Source organism: Leuciscus leuciscus (genome assembly GCF_965113295.1).
Source record: "Leuciscus leuciscus genome assembly, chromosome: 18".
NCBI lineage: Eukaryota > Metazoa > Chordata > Actinopteri > Cypriniformes > Leuciscidae > Leuciscus > Leuciscus leuciscus.
In genome coordinates, this window is record NC_138742.1 from 1310636 (window position 1) to 1330568 (window position 19933).

The 19933-nt window shown below is 43.7% G+C and overlaps 2 protein-coding genes and 1 long non-coding RNA gene across 4 annotated transcripts in view; 1 reads left to right on the forward strand and 2 right to left on the reverse strand.

Annotated features, from left to right (window-relative positions):
* Positions 1–168: 168 nt before the first annotated feature.
* asgr1a (asialoglycoprotein receptor 1a) lies at positions 169–16564 on the reverse strand. 2 transcript variants are annotated; one of them, XM_082145974.1, is made up of 9 exons: positions 16487–16564; positions 13812–13937; positions 12240–12362; positions 5471–5575; positions 2792–2863; positions 2587–2661; positions 2260–2411; positions 802–911; positions 169–418 (listed from the first exon to the last, which is right to left on the reverse strand). In XM_082145974.1, the coding sequence occupies exons 2-9, from the start codon at positions 13918–13920 to the stop codon at positions 265–267; spliced, it is 900 nt and encodes a 299-aa protein (XP_082002100.1). In that variant the 5' UTR covers positions 13921–13937; positions 16487–16564; the 3' UTR covers positions 169–264. The 2 variants fall into 2 exon arrangements, with proteins under 2 accessions (XP_082002100.1, XP_082002101.1); XM_082145975.1 differs by lacking the exon at positions 16487–16564 and adding an exon at positions 16292–16429.
* Positions 16565–17271: 707 nt separating this feature from the next.
* plod3 (procollagen-lysine, 2-oxoglutarate 5-dioxygenase 3) overlaps positions 17272–19933 on the forward strand; it is a 32482-nt gene continuing 29820 nt past the window's right edge. Inside the window, exons 1-2 of the mRNA XM_082145877.1 lie at positions 17272–17472; positions 18118–18209. Of these exons, the coding sequence (XP_082002003.1) occupies positions 17391–17472; positions 18118–18209 (174 nt within the window). The 5' untranslated portion in view covers positions 17272–17390. The remainder of the gene's footprint in view (positions 17473–18117; positions 18210–19933) is intronic.
* LOC309481176 overlaps positions 18368–19933 on the reverse strand; it is an 88809-nt gene continuing 87243 nt past the window's right edge. Inside the window, exon 2 of the long non-coding RNA XR_014199934.1 lies at positions 18368–19318. This is a non-coding gene — a long non-coding RNA (uncharacterized lncRNA). The remainder of the gene's footprint in view (positions 19319–19933) is intronic.

Genomic DNA, 19933 nt, shown 5'->3' on the forward strand with positions numbered 1-19933 from the left:
AGGTAAATAAAAAAAATTTCATATAAAACAAAATTGCATTAAAAAATAGAAAAATATTATCACAATGAAATAAAATAAGCTTTCTGGACCAAAAAAAGAATGAAGTATAATTTTAGGGCTTCGGGTCATTTTGACCCGCGAGGAAAAGAAGTGTTTCAAAGTGCAAGGGAAGGATGAAAGCCTTTAATATCATTAAATATGAAACATTATACTGTTAACATGCACATTGATGTGTTTCGTTGGTTTGATGAAGTGTGTGTGTCGTCAGATGGAGGACGCGTGAGCTTTGCAGACGTAGCGGTAGCGTCGAGAGCAGTGGTCGTCGTTATACCGTCCGTCGTGGTGAAAGTGAGCGCAGTCTTCACCGCCACCCAAACCATGCCTCGTCCAGTCATCAGGCTGGCCGGGCATCCATTCACTGCACACACACACACACACACACACACAGGTTTGTTTTGCTTTTGAGGACATTCCATAGGCGTAATGGTTTTTATACTGTCCACACTGTATATTCTATTCCCCTACACTAATCTAACCCCAAAACCTACCCAACACACACACACACACACACACACACACACACACACACACACACACACACACACACACACACACACACACACACACACACACACACACACACACACACACACACACACACTAACCTGACCCCTAAACCTACCCATCACACACACACACACACACACACTCTCACTCACTTACACACACACACACACACACACACACACACACACACACACACACACACACACACACACACACACACACACACACACTCACCTCCTGACATGCACATATGGCGTCTCGTCCAGCCATTCCCACTCGCCGGTGCGTCCGTCAGTCAGACCCAGCCAGTAGAACAGAGGCCTGGTCTTACTCACCACGAAACTCTGAACACACACCTCTGATTATCACTCTTTACCAAATGATCAATAGTTTTCTGGTTTAGTTGCATGTCTTGTGTTGTTGGTTTAGGCCCTGTTTACTCCTAGTATTAAGTTTTGGATGATCGGATCAGAAGTAGACGAGGGAGACATTTGTGCTTGGTACGTTTTTCCTCTTCGGCCGACAAAGTTTAAATCCGTCTGGCTAGTGCGCTTGTTTACGCATTAGGTCAGTAGACGGAGAGTAGGCGACTTTCACTGGATGTTCGAATTCATTTGACCACACGAGCGTTTACACTATGAAAGCAATCTGATCTAATGCTTTTCCACTATCTCTGGAAGTTGTCGAAAGTTGACAACCTTAAAACATTTTAGATCCCGTTTTGTATTTAGCGTCGTTCACTCGTGAACCAATCGACCAAACGCATCTTAATACCAGCTGAAAAACGGGGCCATAGTTACATTTACATTTATCAGACGCTTTTATCCAAAGCTTTTTATCCTTTTATACATTGCATTTCAAGCTACACAATTACATTCTTATCAGTTCTTGCTTTCCCTGGGAATCGAACCCATGACCTTGGTGTTACAAACGCCATCGCTCTACTGTTAGAGCTACAGGAAAGCTCACACTAGCTTAGCTCACACTAAATTGTGTGTCTGGTTTAGTTAAGTTGGTTTAGTTGTATTAGTTCAGTTGTGTGTCTGGTTTTGGTTTAGTTAACTAGGTTTAGTTGTATTAGTTCAGTTGTGTCTGGTTTAGTAAAGTAGGTTTAGTTGTATTAGTTCAGTTGTGTCTGGTTTAGTTAACTAGGTTTAGTTGTATTAGTTCAGTTGTGTCTGGTTTAGTAAAGTAGGTTTAGTTGTATTAGTTCAGTTGTGTCTGGTTTAGTTAACTAGGTTTAGTTGTATTAGTTCAGTTGTGTCTGGTTTAGTAAAGTAGGTTTAGTTGTATTAGTTCAGTTGTGTCTGGTTTAGTTAACTAGGTTTAGTTGTATTAGTTCAGTTGTGTCTGGTTTAGTTAACTAGGTTTAGTTGTATTAGTTCAGTTGTGTCTGGTTTAGTAAAGTAGGTTTAGTTGTATTAGTTCAGTTGTGTCTGGTTTAGTTAACTAGGTTTAGTTGTATTAGTTCAGTTGTGTGTCTTGTTTCAGTTTAGTTAACTAAGTTTTGATGTATTAGTTCAGTTGTGAGTTCAGTTGTGTGTCTGATGTGTGTAGTTGTATTAGTTCAGTTGTGTGTCTGATGTTGATTGTGTAGTTGTATTAGTTCAGTTGTGTGTCTGGTGTGTGTAGTTGTATTAGTTCAGTTGTGTGTCTGGTGTGTGTAGTTGTACAGTACTGATTTGCTCTGACCTTCTCCTCTCTGCTGTTTAAGATGAGTAACTTTGCTCTCTTCTTCTCACACTCGTCTCTGGCCGCGTCCCACGGCATCCCGTCTTCAGAGAAGAAATAACAGTGTGTGGAGAAGAGACTCCATCCGGCAGGACAGCACTGCTCCAGCGTGCCTACACACACACACACACACACACACACACACACACACACACACACACACACACACACACACACACACACACACACACACACACACACACACACACACACACACACACACACACGTCAGATCAGAGACTGTGTGAAATCAACATACAACAGCACAAACACTACAGCATTACTTACTGTTGTTTATGAACTTGTCTATGTAGCATTTGAGCTCCGAAACCTTGTCACGAAGAGCCTGTGCTGAATCAGACACTACACACACACACACACACACACACACACACACACACACACACACACACACACCTGTTAAGATCTGCAGTGGATTTAATTTAATTTCAAGTGCTTTGTCTGTTTGTATGTGTACATGTGTGTTACGTACTATCATTAATCGTTCTTTGCATCGTGTCCCGGTCGAACTCCAGATTGCTGATGTCCAAATGCATTGTATGCCCTGAACACACACACATTAGACCGAGTGTTAATGTAGAGGAGGTGATGAGCTCACACACATGCATGACACATGAAACACCATTCACAGAGTGTTTTGGCGCTTTTCCACTGCATGGTACGGTACGGCTCGGTTCAGTACGGCTCACTTATGACGCATTTCCACTGCATGGTACGGTACGGCTCGCTTCGGCTCGCTTTAAATGGTACCACCTCTGTTGAGGTTCCAAGCGTACCGTACCGATACTAAAATGTGACGTGAAAACACTGCAGATCACTGATTGGTCAGACAGAATCATCACTACCAACGTCATTGTATTTACAACACGAGACACTAAACCCGCTAGATTTAAATAGCCAGTAGACAACAGCCAACACTGTAGCGCCTGTTTTAAAAGTATTTGCTTCAAAAAAAAGAGTATAAACTTAAAAAAAGAAATGGCTGAATCGTGGTCAGTGGACGAGGTGCAGACGTTCCTCTCGTTGGTTGCCGAGGAGCCAATGGGGAAACCCGGAATGAAAAATTCGCATTTAATATGATGATGTCATGGCAGTAGAGACGGCAACTATAACTATAAAGCAACCGAGCTAAAGCGAACCGAACCGTGCCGTACCGAGCCGAGTCGAACCACGCAGTGGAAAAGCGAAGCGAGCCGAACCGTTCCGTGCCGAGTCGAACCGTACCGAGCCGAACCGAGCCGTACCATGCAGTGGAAAAGCGCCATTTTACTCCTATAGACCTTCTGTAGCCCCGCCCTTTTCCAGCGCTGCGCTCGTTGTCTTTTGACTTCCGGTCTGTATAATAATTAATAATTTAATGTATATATTTTCATATATATATTTTTTTTTTTAAATATGCAGGGGAGTAAAAGTTTTCATGTCAAACTTTTTAGTCATTTTCCAGTTAAAAAAAGTGATAAAAGTCTACTTGTTCCATAATTTTCATGGAACGTTGTTCCCGTAAAATACATTTTTTCCCTTAACGTTCACATAACCCAGAAAAACTTTTTTTACATATTAAAGGGTTAGTTCACCCAAAAATGATTAGCTCATTATTGGCCGGCTCCAGCGTCAGCATCACACGCATGTGTCGTGACTCGTGGTGCTCATGTGACCAGCGTCGGCCAATAGTGAGCCGCCGTTCTGACGTAGAACCAGGAAGTGCTTCGTCAACAGTGTAGGAGAACAACGTGGAAGCAGATTGTTGAATAAAGTAGTTATTTTGGGGGTTTCCGCACAAAAAAAAGTATTATAGTCGCTTCATAACATTAAACGTACAGTATGGAATTTTTCGCCACTAGGGGTCGCTAACCTATTTACAATAACAAAGGCGTAGTTTGATGACGCAACATTTGCTAAGAATTATGGATCTTGTCGTCAACGTCAAGCTGACTGATCTAATCTATGGATCTAATAATGTTTATGGATGACTGAATACATCGATGCTTTTATCATGACTGTGATATGAAGCAGTTCGGGATTGCTAAGAGACAGCTATCAGCTCCACATGCTACGCGAGTCCCGCATAAGGAATATGGACATTTCATTCTACCGAACTAACGTTACACGCGAGTGCAGAATTACTACTCACAGTCACAGGTCAGTTTATTAGACAAATTAAACTTGAGAGGTAACGCAGCGCTGTTTCACTTGGTCTAACATTACACTATCACACTAAACTGCATTTGAATGTGTTGAAATGTATGTGTTAGTTTGTCTGTATGAGACTAGCAGTAAGCTAGATCAACATTAGAATAACATACAGATCTTATTCTAACATTTCATCATGTTGAGCTATATAACATTGATTAGTTTTATGTAAATGTGCTCACCTGTTTAATAAAGTACATGGGAGCTCTAGGCATCTCGAAAACACCGCGCTGATATTGATTCTCGTTTTAGTTCTCCTTTTGTATCCAAAGTCTGCTTGCCATGGTCCATAATGTTTGAACGAAACAACAACAGCGTGCAAATAGACATTGCGAACTACCGTCAGTCGCTTTGGTTACTATCAGAGGGCTCTGGTTCATAGCTCTGGTTGCCATGGCAGTACGAGCGGAAACCAGGGACAACGCGGATATGACGCCATTGACGGCGACAAAACGGAAATAAAGAAACGGGACGTTTCTCGAATTAAATTACAAATTTCTCCTGGTTTGAAAGTTGTTGGAAACAGTCGGGATAATGTAAGTACACAAAAAAAATATATATAACATAGATATAGTGATTTTTGCTATTTTTAAAGCAAAAAAGTTTTAACGATGTCTTTACTACCTTTCTGGGCCTTGAAAGTGTAAATGACATTGCTGCATGGGGCGTCTATATCTTATATCCTATATCTTGCAGAAATATCGTACAATAAGTGTTCCGAAGATGAACGAAGGTCTTACGGGGTTGGAACGACATGAGGGAGAGTAGTTAATGACAGAAATGTTTATTTTTGGGTGAACTAACCCTTAAAAAAAAAAAGAAAAAAAAAGTTTTGAACGTTTAGAGAAATTCAAAAATAACAGTTTCATAACTTAATTAGAATATTTTTTTGTTAGCTGAGAGTGTGGGTGGATAACGTTTTATTTTATTTTGTTCAGTATTTTATGAAGATTAACATTACCGTATTCCTCCAGAATGTTTGTTTTGGTAATGATGCTCAGGAGCCTTTCCGTCAGATTCTTCACGTTTGCTTCGGTAGTCGAGAACTTCCGGTCAAACTTCATGTCTAACAAAACGCATGTGAAAAAATATGAATAATCATTCATTTTCATTGATAACTCTAGTTCTCTTACGAGAGGTACTCTCGTACTGCGTAAGTCTTACGCTAGGGGAAAATCTCTTTTCCGCAAGATACTGAAGCCCAAAAATTATCCTTAATTTTTAAATAATGTAAAACGCGTTGCGGCAGCATGCAGACACAGGCGAGACGGCTTGTGCGCCTATTGGCTGCCCTGCGGCAACTGCAGCAGCCTATCGATAAAGCCAATACGTCACGTCTCGCCAGAATGGGCGTGGTCTAGGGCTATAAATATAGCTTCGAGAGGCTAGCTCACTGATTTTTCATCTCTTCAGCGAAGCTCTCGCATCGCTGGATCCGGAGAGAAGCCGCGCCGTCTGAAGAAGCCTTTCAGCGGGACGAGTCGACACTCTGAAGCCGCTGGCCGCGCCGCCTTCAGTCGCCTTCCTGCTGCGCTATCCGGCGTTATATCCTTTCTCTGCTACTGTGTTTTGTGTATGTGTGTGTGCTCGCCGCCGCGACACACACTCTCATTGCACTAAAAGAGCCGGGCGTCTTTTTCAAGACGCCCCTTTCCTGAGGATAACGCAGCTCTCGCGCTCGCTGACGGCGACTGCCCTCACTGCGAGCCAGTTACTGCCTATGGTGACTCTGAGGACTCACCTGGCATCCTTCTCCGAGACTGCTCCTCCGCCCCCCCCCAACCCGCAAAGCTCGCCGGTTCGCCCGCTTGCCTTGCCTGCTTGGGGGACGATACCTGCTCTCCCTCTGTTCGAGCCGCGCAAACCGCGCCGTTCACAGGGGATGTCAGGAGCGGACGGTCACGGGGCTAGCTTTCTCTCTCCCTCTGTTCGAGCCGCGCAAACTGCGCCGTTCACAAGGGAGGCTGGAAGCGGACGGTCGGGGTTAGTTTTTCTTTACGTTACAAGAAAGCTACCCTGCCCTTGCGCCCCATTCACGCGTCACTCACCGGCGAAAAGAGAACTCAGTTCCCTGATTAGGCGACTGGAAATATCAATATTGCAGCAAATGAGCCTGTTGTAACACGCACGCTTGCAAGCAAACGCCGAAGAAAACATGTTGACGCTCTCTTATATGCTCATGCATCTATCCGATTGTTAAGTCTGACGTCACGCGTGACGTTTTGGGTCCAAGCGCTCCTCTCGTCCAGAAATAACAACGGTGGAACCTGTAAATTTATTTACGATCACGTCCTTCTTAGTGAGGCACCCTTGGCGGTCAAAAAGGGTTTAAATTCCTTTAACACCAACAGAGTGGTTAGTGTAGCTCATCACTCAGGTGGCATAATTAAGGGTAGAGTCCAGGCATCAATGAAAAAGAAGATTTACGAGGTTGAAGTGACTTAGCTCGGGACACGGGACACAGCACTGCGGCATTGTAAAAACACTCAATAATAACCAAAACACCAGCGAAAGCGGTAGGTAGGTAGAGAGGACCTGGACTTTGGACCCGGAAAGAGTATTGGTTACGTCACGACTTAACAACCGAATACACCTTTGTGTTCCCCCCTGTGGCTCAGTGGCGGAATCTTGGGTTTTTTCGCACGAGAGACCGGTGTTCGAATCCCGGTCTAACAGCAGATATATTATGCCGCCAATGCTTCGCTCTGTCAGTTCCCTGAAAGGCGACTGCAGATGTGCATTTTGCAGCCAACGAGCGCGTTGTACAACCCGCTCGCCTGCACCCAAACACCGTTTCTATGGTTCCCGTGCGTCACTGGCGAAAGGAGAAAAGGGTGTTTTTAGCCCCGCTGCGGCCGGGCCGACCTCCACTCCTGACACATTTCTCATTCCCCTCTTAAGTTCAGGTGACTGGAAATGTCAATATTGCAGTGAGCGAGCCTGTTGTTTTGCACGCACGCCTGCAAACAAACGCCAGCATGTTGACGCTCTCTGATAATACTCGCGCTAACTGAATGTCTATGTGTATTCCTCTGTGGTCCAGTGGTAGATCATCAGGTTTTCGCGCGCGAGAGACCTGTGATCGAATCCCGGTTCTACCGGCAAAACAAATTTTTGCCGTCAATTCTTGCTCTGGCAGTTCCCTGAAAAGGCGACTGCAGATGTGTATTTTGCAGCCAACGAGCGCGTGGTACAACCCGCTCGCCTGCACCCAAACTCTGTTTCTATGGTTTCCGCCTCTGAAGTTCAGACGACTGGAAATGTCAATATTGCAGTGAACAAGCCTGCTGTAATACACGCACCCCTGCAAACAAACGCCAGCATGTTGACGCTCTCTGTTTCTATGGCAACTTCTCGCTCGTTCAGTTCCAGTAAATGCGACTGTTCCAGTGTATTCTGCAGTAAACAAGTCGGCGAAGCAGCCCGCTTGCCTGCACACAAACGCCGCTTTTACGGCTACCCAGATAAATCCCATAAGAGTGTATTTTCTGGTGTCCCGGCCACGGCCGATGGTGTTACGAATGTAGACTAAATGCCCACTGCCCAGTGCTCATTCCTACACACAAAACACAGCCCGTCACACAGGGCTCGCGCACATGAAATCGACCCAGATCGATTGCGCATTAAACGTGGTAAATGTGCCCACTGCCCAGTGCCCACAAACACTACGTTCCGCATATCTCAAGGTTTCTGTAAAAACAAAACCAACGTGCATTCGCTCTGCTCAGGCGGACAATGCTCTCAGTGTTGTAAATGTGCCCGCTATCCCGCGCCCACATTCACACATAAACATGACAGGTCCTACGGGACTCGCCCAGCCCTCCCCTCTCGGTTGACCACCGCAAAGGAGTCGAGCGCGGGCAATCTGCCCGCTGTTATCAGCGCGCCCCCTGCCTCGAAGCGCGACGCTTATGTTGCAGCACACCGAAGCCCCTCTGTCGCTGAGCGACCAGAGCGCGCTCCGCATTCAGCCCCTAGCCATTCGTGCAGATGCATGGGCAAGGCTACCCGGGGGTTTTGAAGTGGGTGCTAGACATTATAGAAAGAGGCTATTCGCTACAGTTTCGCCGACGCCCTCGCCGCTAGGTGACGCGCGTCGAAGCTACGGTAAAAACAGAAGTAGCACCACCTACTTCGAGCCGAAATTTTTGAAACTGTTGAGCAAAGGGGCCATAGAGCCTTTATCTCAAGCTCAGAGTAAAGGAGGGCTATACAGCAGATACTTCCTGGTACTGAAAAAAGACGGGGGTCTCAGACCCATACTAGATCTAAGGCAACTGAACAGAGTGCTTGCGAAGCAACAGTTCAGAATGCTCACGACCAGAAAAATCCTCACGCAGATTCGCCGAGGAGATTGGTTTGTGTCAATAGATCTGAAAGACGCATATTTCAAATACAAATAGCGTCACGTCACAGGCGACATTTGAGATTCGCCTTCGAGGGCCAGGCATATCAGTGCTCAGTCCTACCGTTCGGCTTGTCTCTAGCCGCTCGCACCCCTCAGACTACAGGGCATGCGAGTATTGAACTACTTGGACGATTGGCTGATTCTAGCTCAATCTCACTCGGTGCTCATAGAGCACAGGACCATTTTGCTCGATCACCTCGAGAATCTGGGTCAATTGGGCGAAGAGTTCTCTGTCTCCCAGACAGATAATATCTTTTCTGGGCACAGAACTGGACTCGCTGTCTATGATAGCGCGACTGTCACCAGAGCGCGTACTAGACATTCAGCGCGCAGCGAGCTCTTTCCGCTGCGGCGCATCTGTCCCGCTCAAGAAATTTCAGAGGATGCTAGGTCTCATGGCCTCAGCATCATCAGTACTTCAGCTGGGCTTGCTTCGCATGCGCCCGCTACAGTTCTGGCTGAAAGCGCGAGTACCGCGCCGAGCGTGGGCTTCCGGTCTGCTTCGTCTCAAGGTCAATCAGAAATGCATCGCAGCTCTGAAACCTTGGAAAGCAAACGACTTGTACCAATCAGGTGTTAGCCTGGGGACTTCCTCGAGTGTGAAGGTAGTGTCTACGGACGCCTCCACCTTGGGATGGGGAGCACTGCTCAAGGGCAGACCGTTCTTCGGCCAATGGTCAGAACGGGAGAAGCTTCTACACATAAACTGCCTCGAAATGTTGGCAGTAGACAACGCACTGACGTGTCTTTGTACCCAAATACGAGGACACCACGTCCTGGTCCACTCGGACAACATGTCAGTGGTGTCCTACATAGATCGCCAGGGCGGCCTCAGGTCCCGAAACCTGCACAGGCTGACAGAACGCCTCCTGGTGTGGGCTCAGCGCAACCTGCTCTCGCCGAGAGCAGCGCATGTGCCAGGGCTCCTAAACGTAGGACCGGACAGACTGTCCAGGAACAATGTTCCGACAGGCGAGTGGCCTCTACACCCACAGACAGTCCAGCTGCTGTGGAAGAAATTCGGCAGAACGGAAGTAGACCTGTTCGCGTCTTAAGAAAACGCTCATGGTCTGGAATTTTTCTCCAAGAGCAGGGACGCGCTGGCTCATGTATGGCCCCGCCGCCCGCTCTATGCCTTTCCTCCCGTCTCTCTCCTGCCTCAGGTGATAGAACGGATCAGAGAAGGATGCTCAGTGCTACTCGTAGCGCCGTTCTGGGAAAAACCAACCCTGGTTCCCAGTTCTGATGCAGCTAGCAAGCACTGCCCCATGGCCAGTGCCAGTGAGGAGGGACCTCCTCTCTCAGGCCAAGGGCTCGTTTTGGCATCCGCGCCCAGAGCTGTGGTCCCTTCATGTTTGGGCCATCAACGGGTACCCGCTGACCTCCCAAGCGGAGTGTTAAACACGATCACGCAGGCTAGAGCTCCGTCTATGCGACGTCTCTACTCCTCAAAATGGTCAGTGTTCTCCAGCTGGTGCACAGCTTGTGGCGTGTCGCCCCTAGACTGTGGGGTGACGGAGGTTCTCTCCTTCCTACAAGAGCTGTTGGACAAGGGCAGGACCCCTTCCACGCTCAAAGTGTATGTGGCGGCCATAAGCAGCGTTCTCAAAAACAACGCTGGGTCAGTCAGTAGGAAGGAACGATTTAGTCATCGTCTTCCTTAGAGGAGCTGAGAGACTGAATCCTCCCAGACCTCCCTCAGTCCCTGTATGGGACCTTTCTACGGTGCTGGAAGCCATGAAAGGTGACCCATTCGAGCCTTTACAGACGATTGATCTTAAACACCTGTCTTTCAAGACAGTGTTTCTTCTGGCTCTCGCTTCAGTGAAGCGCACAGGGGACTTACACGCGCTCTCAGTAAGCGCGACGTGCATGGAGTTTGGGCCTAATGATTCAGAGTTATACTCAAACCTAAGCACGGTTATGCTCCAAAATCCCTCAACACACCGTTTAGGGCGCAGGTCTTTTCCCTGTCAGCCATACCGGTCTCTGACGAGGAAGGAGACGCAAGCTTCCTTTGCCCAGTCAGGGCATTAAGAGCTTATGTGTCTCGCACGTCTGTTTTCAGACAGACAGAGCAGCTCTTTGTTTTCACTCTACGGACGTTCTAAGGGACTTGCCGTGTCGAAACAGAGCCTATCCAGTTGGATAGTTGATGCTATAGCGCTGGCTTATACCTCTAAGGGCTTACAGTGCCCTTTTGGAGTCAGAGCACACTCCACGGGAGGCGTGGCCTCGTCGTGGGCTTGGTCTAGTGGGATTGCCTTGCAAGATATCTGTATGGCGGCAGGCTGGGCCTCCCCGTCTACATTTATAAGGTTTTATAACCTAGAGGTTCCCGCCTTGCAGGCTAAGTTGCTTTCGGTCTAAAATCGGTACTGTCTGCCCTGATGTGTTCGGGCCAGAATACTGAAACTGCTTGAGCAAATGCTCGCTGTTTGATCGCGCAGCTCTATGGGCAGTGTGTAAGACCCACTATATTCGTCAGTCCAGGCCGGGGGTCGCCCTGACTGTACGACACATCATCAGTATAACTGCTCCTTATAGGATGTTATATTATTACAGGAATGATGCTATTCTAGCCACTCTTCCTGGGCTCTCTGTGAGTCCCTTATGATCATGTACTATATGAGCCCGGGCACTTGCCCTTGGGTCTTTGGTGCTGGATCTTAGCATGCACGGCGTTTTACACTGTTTCCCCTAGCGTAAGACTTACGCAGTACGAGAGTACCTCTCGTAAGAGAACGTACTCGGTTACTAACGTAACCTCGGTTCTCTCTAGAGAGGAAACGAGTACTGCGTATCTTGCCGTGCCTGCACACGCTCTGGTTCGCTTCGGCGATGAAAAACCAGTGAGCTAGCCTCTCGAAGCTATATTTATAGCCCTAGACCACGCCCATTCTGGCGAGACGTGACGTATTGGCCTTATCGATAGGCTGCTGCAGTTGCCGCAGGGCAGCCAATAGGCGCACAAGCCGTCTCGCCTGTGTCTGCATGCTGCCGCAACGCGTTTTACATTATTTAAAAATTAAGGATAATTTTTGGGCTTCAGTATCTCGCGGAAAAGAGATTTTCCCCTAGCGTAAGACTTACGCAGTACTCGTTTCCTCTCTAGAGAGAACCGAGGTTACGTTAGTAACCGAGTACGTTTGCTAGTTCTCTGGAAAATATACACATGGTGTTAAAACTTATAGGATATGCTCCGCATTCTTTTCATGTTTTGGCCTTAATACATTGCCGATAAGCCGATAATTAAGGAATTAATAAGAAAAATAACGTTGTCTGTATAATATCCCAATATGTTTGAGTGTGTGTTACTCACGGCTCACAGATACTGTGACGATCAGCAACAGCAGCATCAGCGCCGTGACACTGATGGCAGCGAACACACGCCACCGCCAGCGGCCCATAGAGGGCGCTGCTACAAACCTGGGCACAGACGAGTCTAACACACACACACACACACACACACACACACACACACACACACACACACACACACACACACACACACACAGGTTTTTCTACTTATAGATCCTTTTCACACACAGCGATGCGTTTAAATTACATGCTGTTACATGTTTATGTATAACGGGTGGTTCCCTAGTCCCTTCATTATTTCTCTCTCTCTCTATATATAAATATATAGGGAAAGATTAGTGTGCTCAAAAATGGTTTCTTGTACTAATTATTATTTCGATAATTATAATTCGAGTTATTATTCGAACTGTGTGTGTGTGTATGCTGTGATTGTAAGAAGAGGTTGAGCAGCTGTATAAACTACAGCCAGTCAAATAGCAGAAGAATGTTTGAGAAAGACACACACATACGTTTGTTTTTCCATCTTTGTGGGGGTTTCATCGACTCTAACACTTTACAAGAACGTCCCATTAGTTGATGCATTAACTAACAATGAGAAATACATTTGTTTATTAATCTTTGTTAACATTCATTATTAAAATACAACTGTTCTTTAGTTCATGTGAGTTCAGATCCTTTAAATAACATTAACAGATATAAATTGTGATTTTAACATTAACATTAACTAAGATTACCAAGTGTTTTTCATTGTTAGATCATGTTAACTGATGTCGTCATCATCATTCGCCTCTAGTCCCGTTTGGGACATACAGGCCGTCAACAAGAGCTCTCCAACAGTTCCGGTCCTGGGCCAGTTTCTCCAGCTGTCCCATTTTCTTGGATTCTGCCTCCAGGTCGCGTCACCAGGTGTTTCGGGGACGGCCTCTTTTTCTCTTGCCTGGAGGGTTCCAGGTGAGCGCCTGTCTGGTGATGCTGTTAGCAGGTTTCCGGAGGGTTTGGCCAATCCAGCGCCATCTTCTTTACTGGCTGTGCTGTCTGGTTCATCTCCACGCTGGTCTCCATAGCGTGCGTGGATCTCTTCTTTCACGGGCGGGTTGCAGTTGATTGGCAGGTCGCTGTCCGCCGGCTGTATATCAAGTGGGTCTTCTGACACTAGTCTGTTCAACAACTCCTCAAAGTACTCTACCCATCACCTCTTCTGTCCTTCCTCCTCGGGAATGGTCTGCCCATCTTTGCTCTTCACTGGTCCCTCAGGCTTCTTGAACGTGCCGGACAGCTTCTTGATGGTGTACAGGTCCCTCATGTTCCCCTTGTGGGCTGCTGTTTCTGCTTCCTCGGCCAAGGACTCCACATAGTTCTTCTTGTCTGCTTATATGCTCTCCTTTATGCTTCTGTTAGCATCTGTATATTCCTTCTGTGCCCTGACTTTACCTAATGTAGTTAACTAATGAAACCTTATTGTAAAGTATTGTAAATTAAATTTTCTTTCCCCTAAAACTCACCGAAACCTTTTTATATATGAATTAAAACATGTTTATTCATGTGTTTTTCATGTTTTGAGTTGGTCTCACACCTTTCCTCCAGAACTCGGTGTCGTCACTGGTGTCTGGGTTCTCCAGCTCGTCGTCTGTATATTGGTTTGCCACAGAGACAGAGCCGCTATCTGATGTAACGACCCTCATGATGAGTGAGACTTGACCTGCGAAAACACACAACATTAGTTCTTCATTCATTTAATATTCTATAGGAAGTTCCTCAGACATTCACAGAAGAGCCTGTTTGACCAATCACAGGTGAATCTCTCCAGCCAATCGTCAGACCTCTTGACTTTTGAGCACTAGTCAAATGCTGCGTCTCAATTTGCTTACTTATACTACGCCCTAAAAGTATGTACTCTTTTGAAGTGAAGAAAAAGTGCATACTTTTGAGTGTGTATTAGAAGAGTAGACAAGCTTTGGGAGAAACTATCACGTCATACATGTCTTTAACGGTTGCTCTCTGTCGCTTAGTTACATGCATCCTGTCACTCAAACTGACCTGTCAATCATCTAGTCAAAGATAGAGTCCTCCCACATTTAATTTCCTACTGTATCGAAGAGAAATGCAGAAGCACTTTGATCTGCTGTCGCGGGTCTGTCATGTGGAGACTCTCCTCGTATTAATGCAGAATGATGCATTTAAAAGTTAATGGCCATACGGTTCTTTATAAAAGTCCACATTGTTATTGCAGATGAAAAATAATACGGATAACATTAAATAAATATTTTTCTATCAGGTTAAACTTTGATTAGTCACCCAAACCTTTATCTAAACCTCTCACCGTCGGTTGCGCATATCCGCCATGTTTTGTCGTTTTTTTTAACACTTTTCAATAGTGTTTGTAGTTCCTCCTGCAAAGCGCAGTGGGTTGTGGGTAATATTAGCTGTCATAGTGAGCACAGATCCACACTTCGATAATCGACCGGAAATAGTAGACCATCCGAGACTTCTGACACACTCTTTTCAACACACTATGCTTTGGGACACACTTATTTTAATCTCACATACTGTTTAGGTGTCACGATTTGCTCTTGTCTTGGTCACATTTCTTGTCTTTGTCATGTTTCGTGTCTGTCATGTGATCCCCTGTTCAAAGTCATGTGATCCTGCCATGTGCCTTGTCATTGGTTAATCTCCAATGAGAATAAGAATATAAGAATCTCTTGTAGAAACTAGAAAAAGATCACCTGGATCACATGTGCTTTGTAAGCCAATCATCAAGAGGCTGACGTCAGAAGGAGGCGGAGCTTTATTCTGTATGTTAACTGCCATTAATATGTTTATATTTTACTATGTTTTAAGTTACTTTGGTAGCTCTCGAGTGTTCAATCCCTCTGACCAGTCACTGCAACAGTTAAAACAATTAATATTCAGTAATATTACTGATTTGTCTTTTTAGAGCTGCCTATAACTGAAATTGAATTTGTTTCATTATTGAAGTTTGCAACATTGATAATGTTATCGAACAAAATTGAATCAAATTTAACTAAATTAAATTAAGTTTCATAATTGATTAACTTCATTAACATCAACACTGTTATTGAATGGAATTGAATAGAATTGAACTGAATTGAATCACACCTGTTTCTGTTCAGTTGGATGACCCTCTGCATGTATTTAAGCCCTGTGTTTCCTTAGTTCCCTTGTCCGGTATCATCTAAGTTAACATGGTTGTGTTATTCTGCGACCTCCTGAGTGTTCCTTGTTTATATATTAAAGACTATTTATTGTTGTATATTTTGAATGATATATTTTATTTTTTAATTAATGACGACTATCAGTATATTCAAAATGTGAGACACATCCATCTAAGCCACTTTCCCGTAAGCTTTGACGTTTGTGTTCTTTGAATTCAGTCAAGAGGTCAATCTGTGCAGAATCAGATCCTCTATTGGTCAAATTCACAGGTCAGAATTCTGCAAACTTGAACTTTGATTCGCAGCGAAAGATGACGCATGTTTCCGGTCTCATGTGTTCATGTGTGTTTGTTAATGGACATCAACCACTGGGCTTAGTAGAGCTGAACAAGTAGATCAGAAGAAAATTAGAGAGCTAAGAAACACAAAAACACCAATTTACACAAAAATACAATCAATTAATGATACGCACATAAACTCTGTCAAAACACTTTTTCAACACAGAGGAAATAAAAGGAAATTTGGAAATATAGCATTTAATCACTCTAATACTAACATATTAAAAATGATTTAGACTTTCAGAGAAAATAAATAAAAGTCCCAGTTAGACGATTTTGGGGGAATTTTACAGATTAAAATCATAAAAGCCCCTTTATTACGTTTGATTCTCTAGTTCAGGTCGTATAGCTTTCTACTGAGAAACCTAAACATTGATCTGATCTAAAACATGATGAAACATCAAGAACTTTATCAACATCCAAAGAACCGCAAAGTAACTCTAGAACCCCAAACAGCCTGAATTAACATTAAGAAGCAATGGCTCTAAATTAGTAAATAAGTTCTGAAATACTTCAACAAACAGTCATTAAAAACTCACAATTTTCACTGTATGCCCCTGATTGCTTTCACCGCTGTGATATGAAATCAGTGTTTCTCACTCTAAGTTAGTCTAGATCGTGGATAGTTTCACTTAATAAATCTGTTAGTAAAAGATTAGATGGTCAGTCATTATTAATAATTCATGAGATGCTCAAGGAGTTCACTTGAAAATAGATGTTCATTTTCCTCTTACCAGAAATGAGATCCTGATGTGTGTGTGAGAGAGTGTGTGTGTGAGTGTACTTTGAGCATGATGAATATTTACTTTGTGCATGTGGAGAACAAACAGGAGCTCCAATCACAGTATTTGTCCAGCTGACCTCAGATCAACTCAAGATTTAAATATATATATATATGGAGGTTGGTTAAACATCTCTTTTACAAGGTTTCACGGTGTCTGTTGGTAAGCAGCAACATGTTGGCTCTTTATGGCAGTGCCACCAAAAGCTCAGTGAGTAATGTCAACAAGTGTCGGGTTAACTAACCTAACTTTTCTGTAATTTCATAGTTTTCAGGAATTTAATATTTTCTTCTAAATTTGGGAAAATAGTCATAATAAAGAATAAGTGAATGTGTCAAAACTTTTTATCAAAAGTGTATCTTTAAATATTTTACCTGATAAATAAACAACTGATAAAGAGAGAAGTTATCACGTAAATGTAAACACTATTGGTGTGTGTGTGTATATATATATATATATATATATATATATATATATATATATATATATATGATTTACAAATATTTTTAGAAACACCTTAAAAACACTACAAATGCTATATTTTTAGAATTCCTAAAACGTGGCACTCCTCCCTCAATCTCTCTTTCAGTAGCCGAAGGGGTTGAGTTTTTTTAAGGAACATCACGTTCCATTTGTCTGACTCTGATTGGTCGAACGCCATCGCGTTCTCTCTTCCTATTGGCTGCTTGTCTGTCCGTCATCTTCTGCTCTGCGGTCATTGGCTGTCTGAGCGGAAACAAGGCGGGTTCTTCATGTTGACGGTGAAATTCCTGCCCCTCGTCCGCGAATTTCGGGAGAGTTCTGCACCGAATCGGCTTGAAAACGGAACCGAACCCGAGCGAGACCCTCGAGCGCGATGACTGCGGTTTGCGTGATCCTGATCCTGTTTCTGGGCTCCGTTCAGCTCTGCCGAACCGAGCCGCGCTCCGGGAAACCCAGTAAGAACCGTTACATCATTTTCTTACATTTAAATGTACAGTCAGATTTGAATCTGAATGTAACCGCCGATCCGAAGCACAATCTCAGCGTAAACAGACTGAAACCTGATCGTATATAAAAAAATGTCATTATGTTAACTATTGTTTGCTGTCATCACAGAGAAGTGACTCAAAATGACAAAAAGCTTCTCACACTGTTTGAATCAGTTCCCATATTTCATATAGCCTACTATTCAGTAACTGTGGTGTGTTGGTGGAAACTGTGTTTACCATGGTACATTTGTTAAGGGTGACTCAAAACATTCATAAAACAGAAGATAAATGTATTGAAAATGCATAGGTTATGGAGACGGTCCTCCAGAAGCTTCTGGATCCACAGAGCCACGAGAAACAGACACAGATCCAGAAGCTTCTACAGGAGAAACTGGTTTGAGTTTCTGATGGTTTCTCATGGTCTTCTCATCATTAATGATCAACAGTTGCACTATTTTCTGAAGATGTTTTAGTGTTTTTGACTTGGTTATCTTTGTCTGACTCTCTCGGGAAATCAGGGAATAAAATCTCCAGGACTCAGAATAACTCAGTGATGTATTACAGTATAATAACAGTGTGTGTGTGTGTGTGTGTGTGTGTGTGTGTGTTCAGGTGAGGTGTTGGTGATCACAGCAGCCACAGAAGCGACCGACGGCTACCTGAGGTTCATGCGGACCATCCGACAGTTCAACTACACTGTTCAGGTATACTAGCGCTCGAAAGCCTGACAAAAGGCCATCCTTAAAAATATTTTGGTTTGCAGTAACAGCAAAAAAAAAAAGAAAAAAAGGGACGGTAGGTAGGTCTATATTTTTTTATATATATAAAAAAATAATATAAAAAAGTATATATTTTTTATAAAAAAAAAAAAAAAAAAATCGGGGTCGGGTCGGGATACATTTTTCACCTATGTCTAGGGGCTGTTTACACCAGGCCACTTCATGCGTTTTCTCAGATCGGATTCCAATCTGATTTATCAAAACGATTCCATTTACACCTGGTTACATAAATTTGTGTTGTTGTTTTTTTTTGCTGATATAAATCCGATCTTCAATTCCCGCTATATGCAGATTTAATGGAGTGCACGTCACCGAAAGCAACGAGATACATTATTTTATTGATCATTAGCTAAAATTTCTGAATCAAAGCCCGCAATAAGAGAAAGCGGAAACAGCCCTGGTAAGATCATTTCGTTTCTTTACATTTAATGAAGATGATTGTGTGTTAAGCGTCTGCGACTTACTTTCACTTTGATTTGCGATAGTTTGCACGTTGATGCAGCTTCTCATCTGCGGCGAGTGTGTTGCAGTAGCGTCGTCATATCTGACTAAAACATGACATATAGCCTATAACACGCTCTCGCATGTTTATTTTTTAATAAACCATATTCAACAACATTTAAAAATGAAATAATCTTTAGAGTAAAGCCGCAGCCATCATTACCAAGCGCGAACCATTGACAGTGAATGAAACGAAGCGAACTTAGCTTGCAGGCTGTAGTGTGATGCGTTAACCAATGGTGTAAACATAATCATAGATGACGCGCCACGGGGTTTTATTTAAAAGAAAGAACGTAGCTTATGTTTGTATGTAGGTCTAGGCAATTTATATTCACAATACTTAATAACTAATATTATTTTATTGCATTTGTATTAGTTGTTTTAAGAGTTAAAAAAAAAATCGGTCGGTCGTACGCAAGTTTACAACCGGCAAGTCGGTCGGACTAAAAGGGAAAATAAATAAATAATTGGGTCGGTACTAAATTGACAGGGTCGGTCGGGTTACGGCAAACAAGAATATTTTTAAGGATGGCCTAACTATGATTTTTTAAATATTTTTGAAAGAGTCTCTTCTGCTCTGCATTTATTTGATCAAAATACAGTAAAATAGTGAATATCACTCCAATGTAAATCATCTGTTTTCTATGTGAATAATATAGTAAAGTGTAATTTATTGCTGTGATCAAAGCTGAATGTTCAGCATCATTACTCCAGTCTTCAGTGTCACATGATCCTTCACAAATCACTCTAATATGATGATCTGATGCTCAAGAAACATTTATGATTATTATCAATATGTTTCCACCCATTTATATGCACTTTTTGGGATGTTGCAGAAAAAAAGCGCTGAATGGAAATAAGATATGCATACATTTTAAAAATGTGCATTAAAAAAAGCGTTCAAACGACGCATTTTTAATCCGATAAGAAGACGTGCATAAACTACGATTGAAACACGTTTTCCGAATAAATCCCTCGATGTTCCTCAGCGGAGGCTGTGATTGGATAACTGGAGTATCCAGTGGACCAATGGCGTCGCAGCGTCTCTAATGTTGGTTTGGTGTTTCTGAAACGCCGGAGTGGAAGTGTGTGATCAGAATGATTTGGTGTAATTCCCTCCAGAAGCGTCTCACACACACGAGTGTGTT

What these genes read in the sequence shown, in the direction of transcription:
- asgr1a (XM_082145974.1), bottom strand. Translation starts at nt 13,920, where the DNA reads ATGAGGGTCGTTACATCAGATAGCGGCTCTGTCTCTGTGGCAAACCAA. An exon ending in CACCGAGTTCTGGAGGAAAG is followed by an intron (nt 12,363 to 13,811) that starts GTGTGAGACCAA and finishes TGTGTGTGTTAG; the next exon opens with ACTCGTCTGTGCCCAGGTTT. An exon ending in CCATATGTGCATGTCAGGAG is followed by an intron (nt 419 to 801) that starts GTGAGTGTGTGT and finishes GTGTGTGTGCAG; the next exon opens with TGAATGGATGCCCGGCCAGC.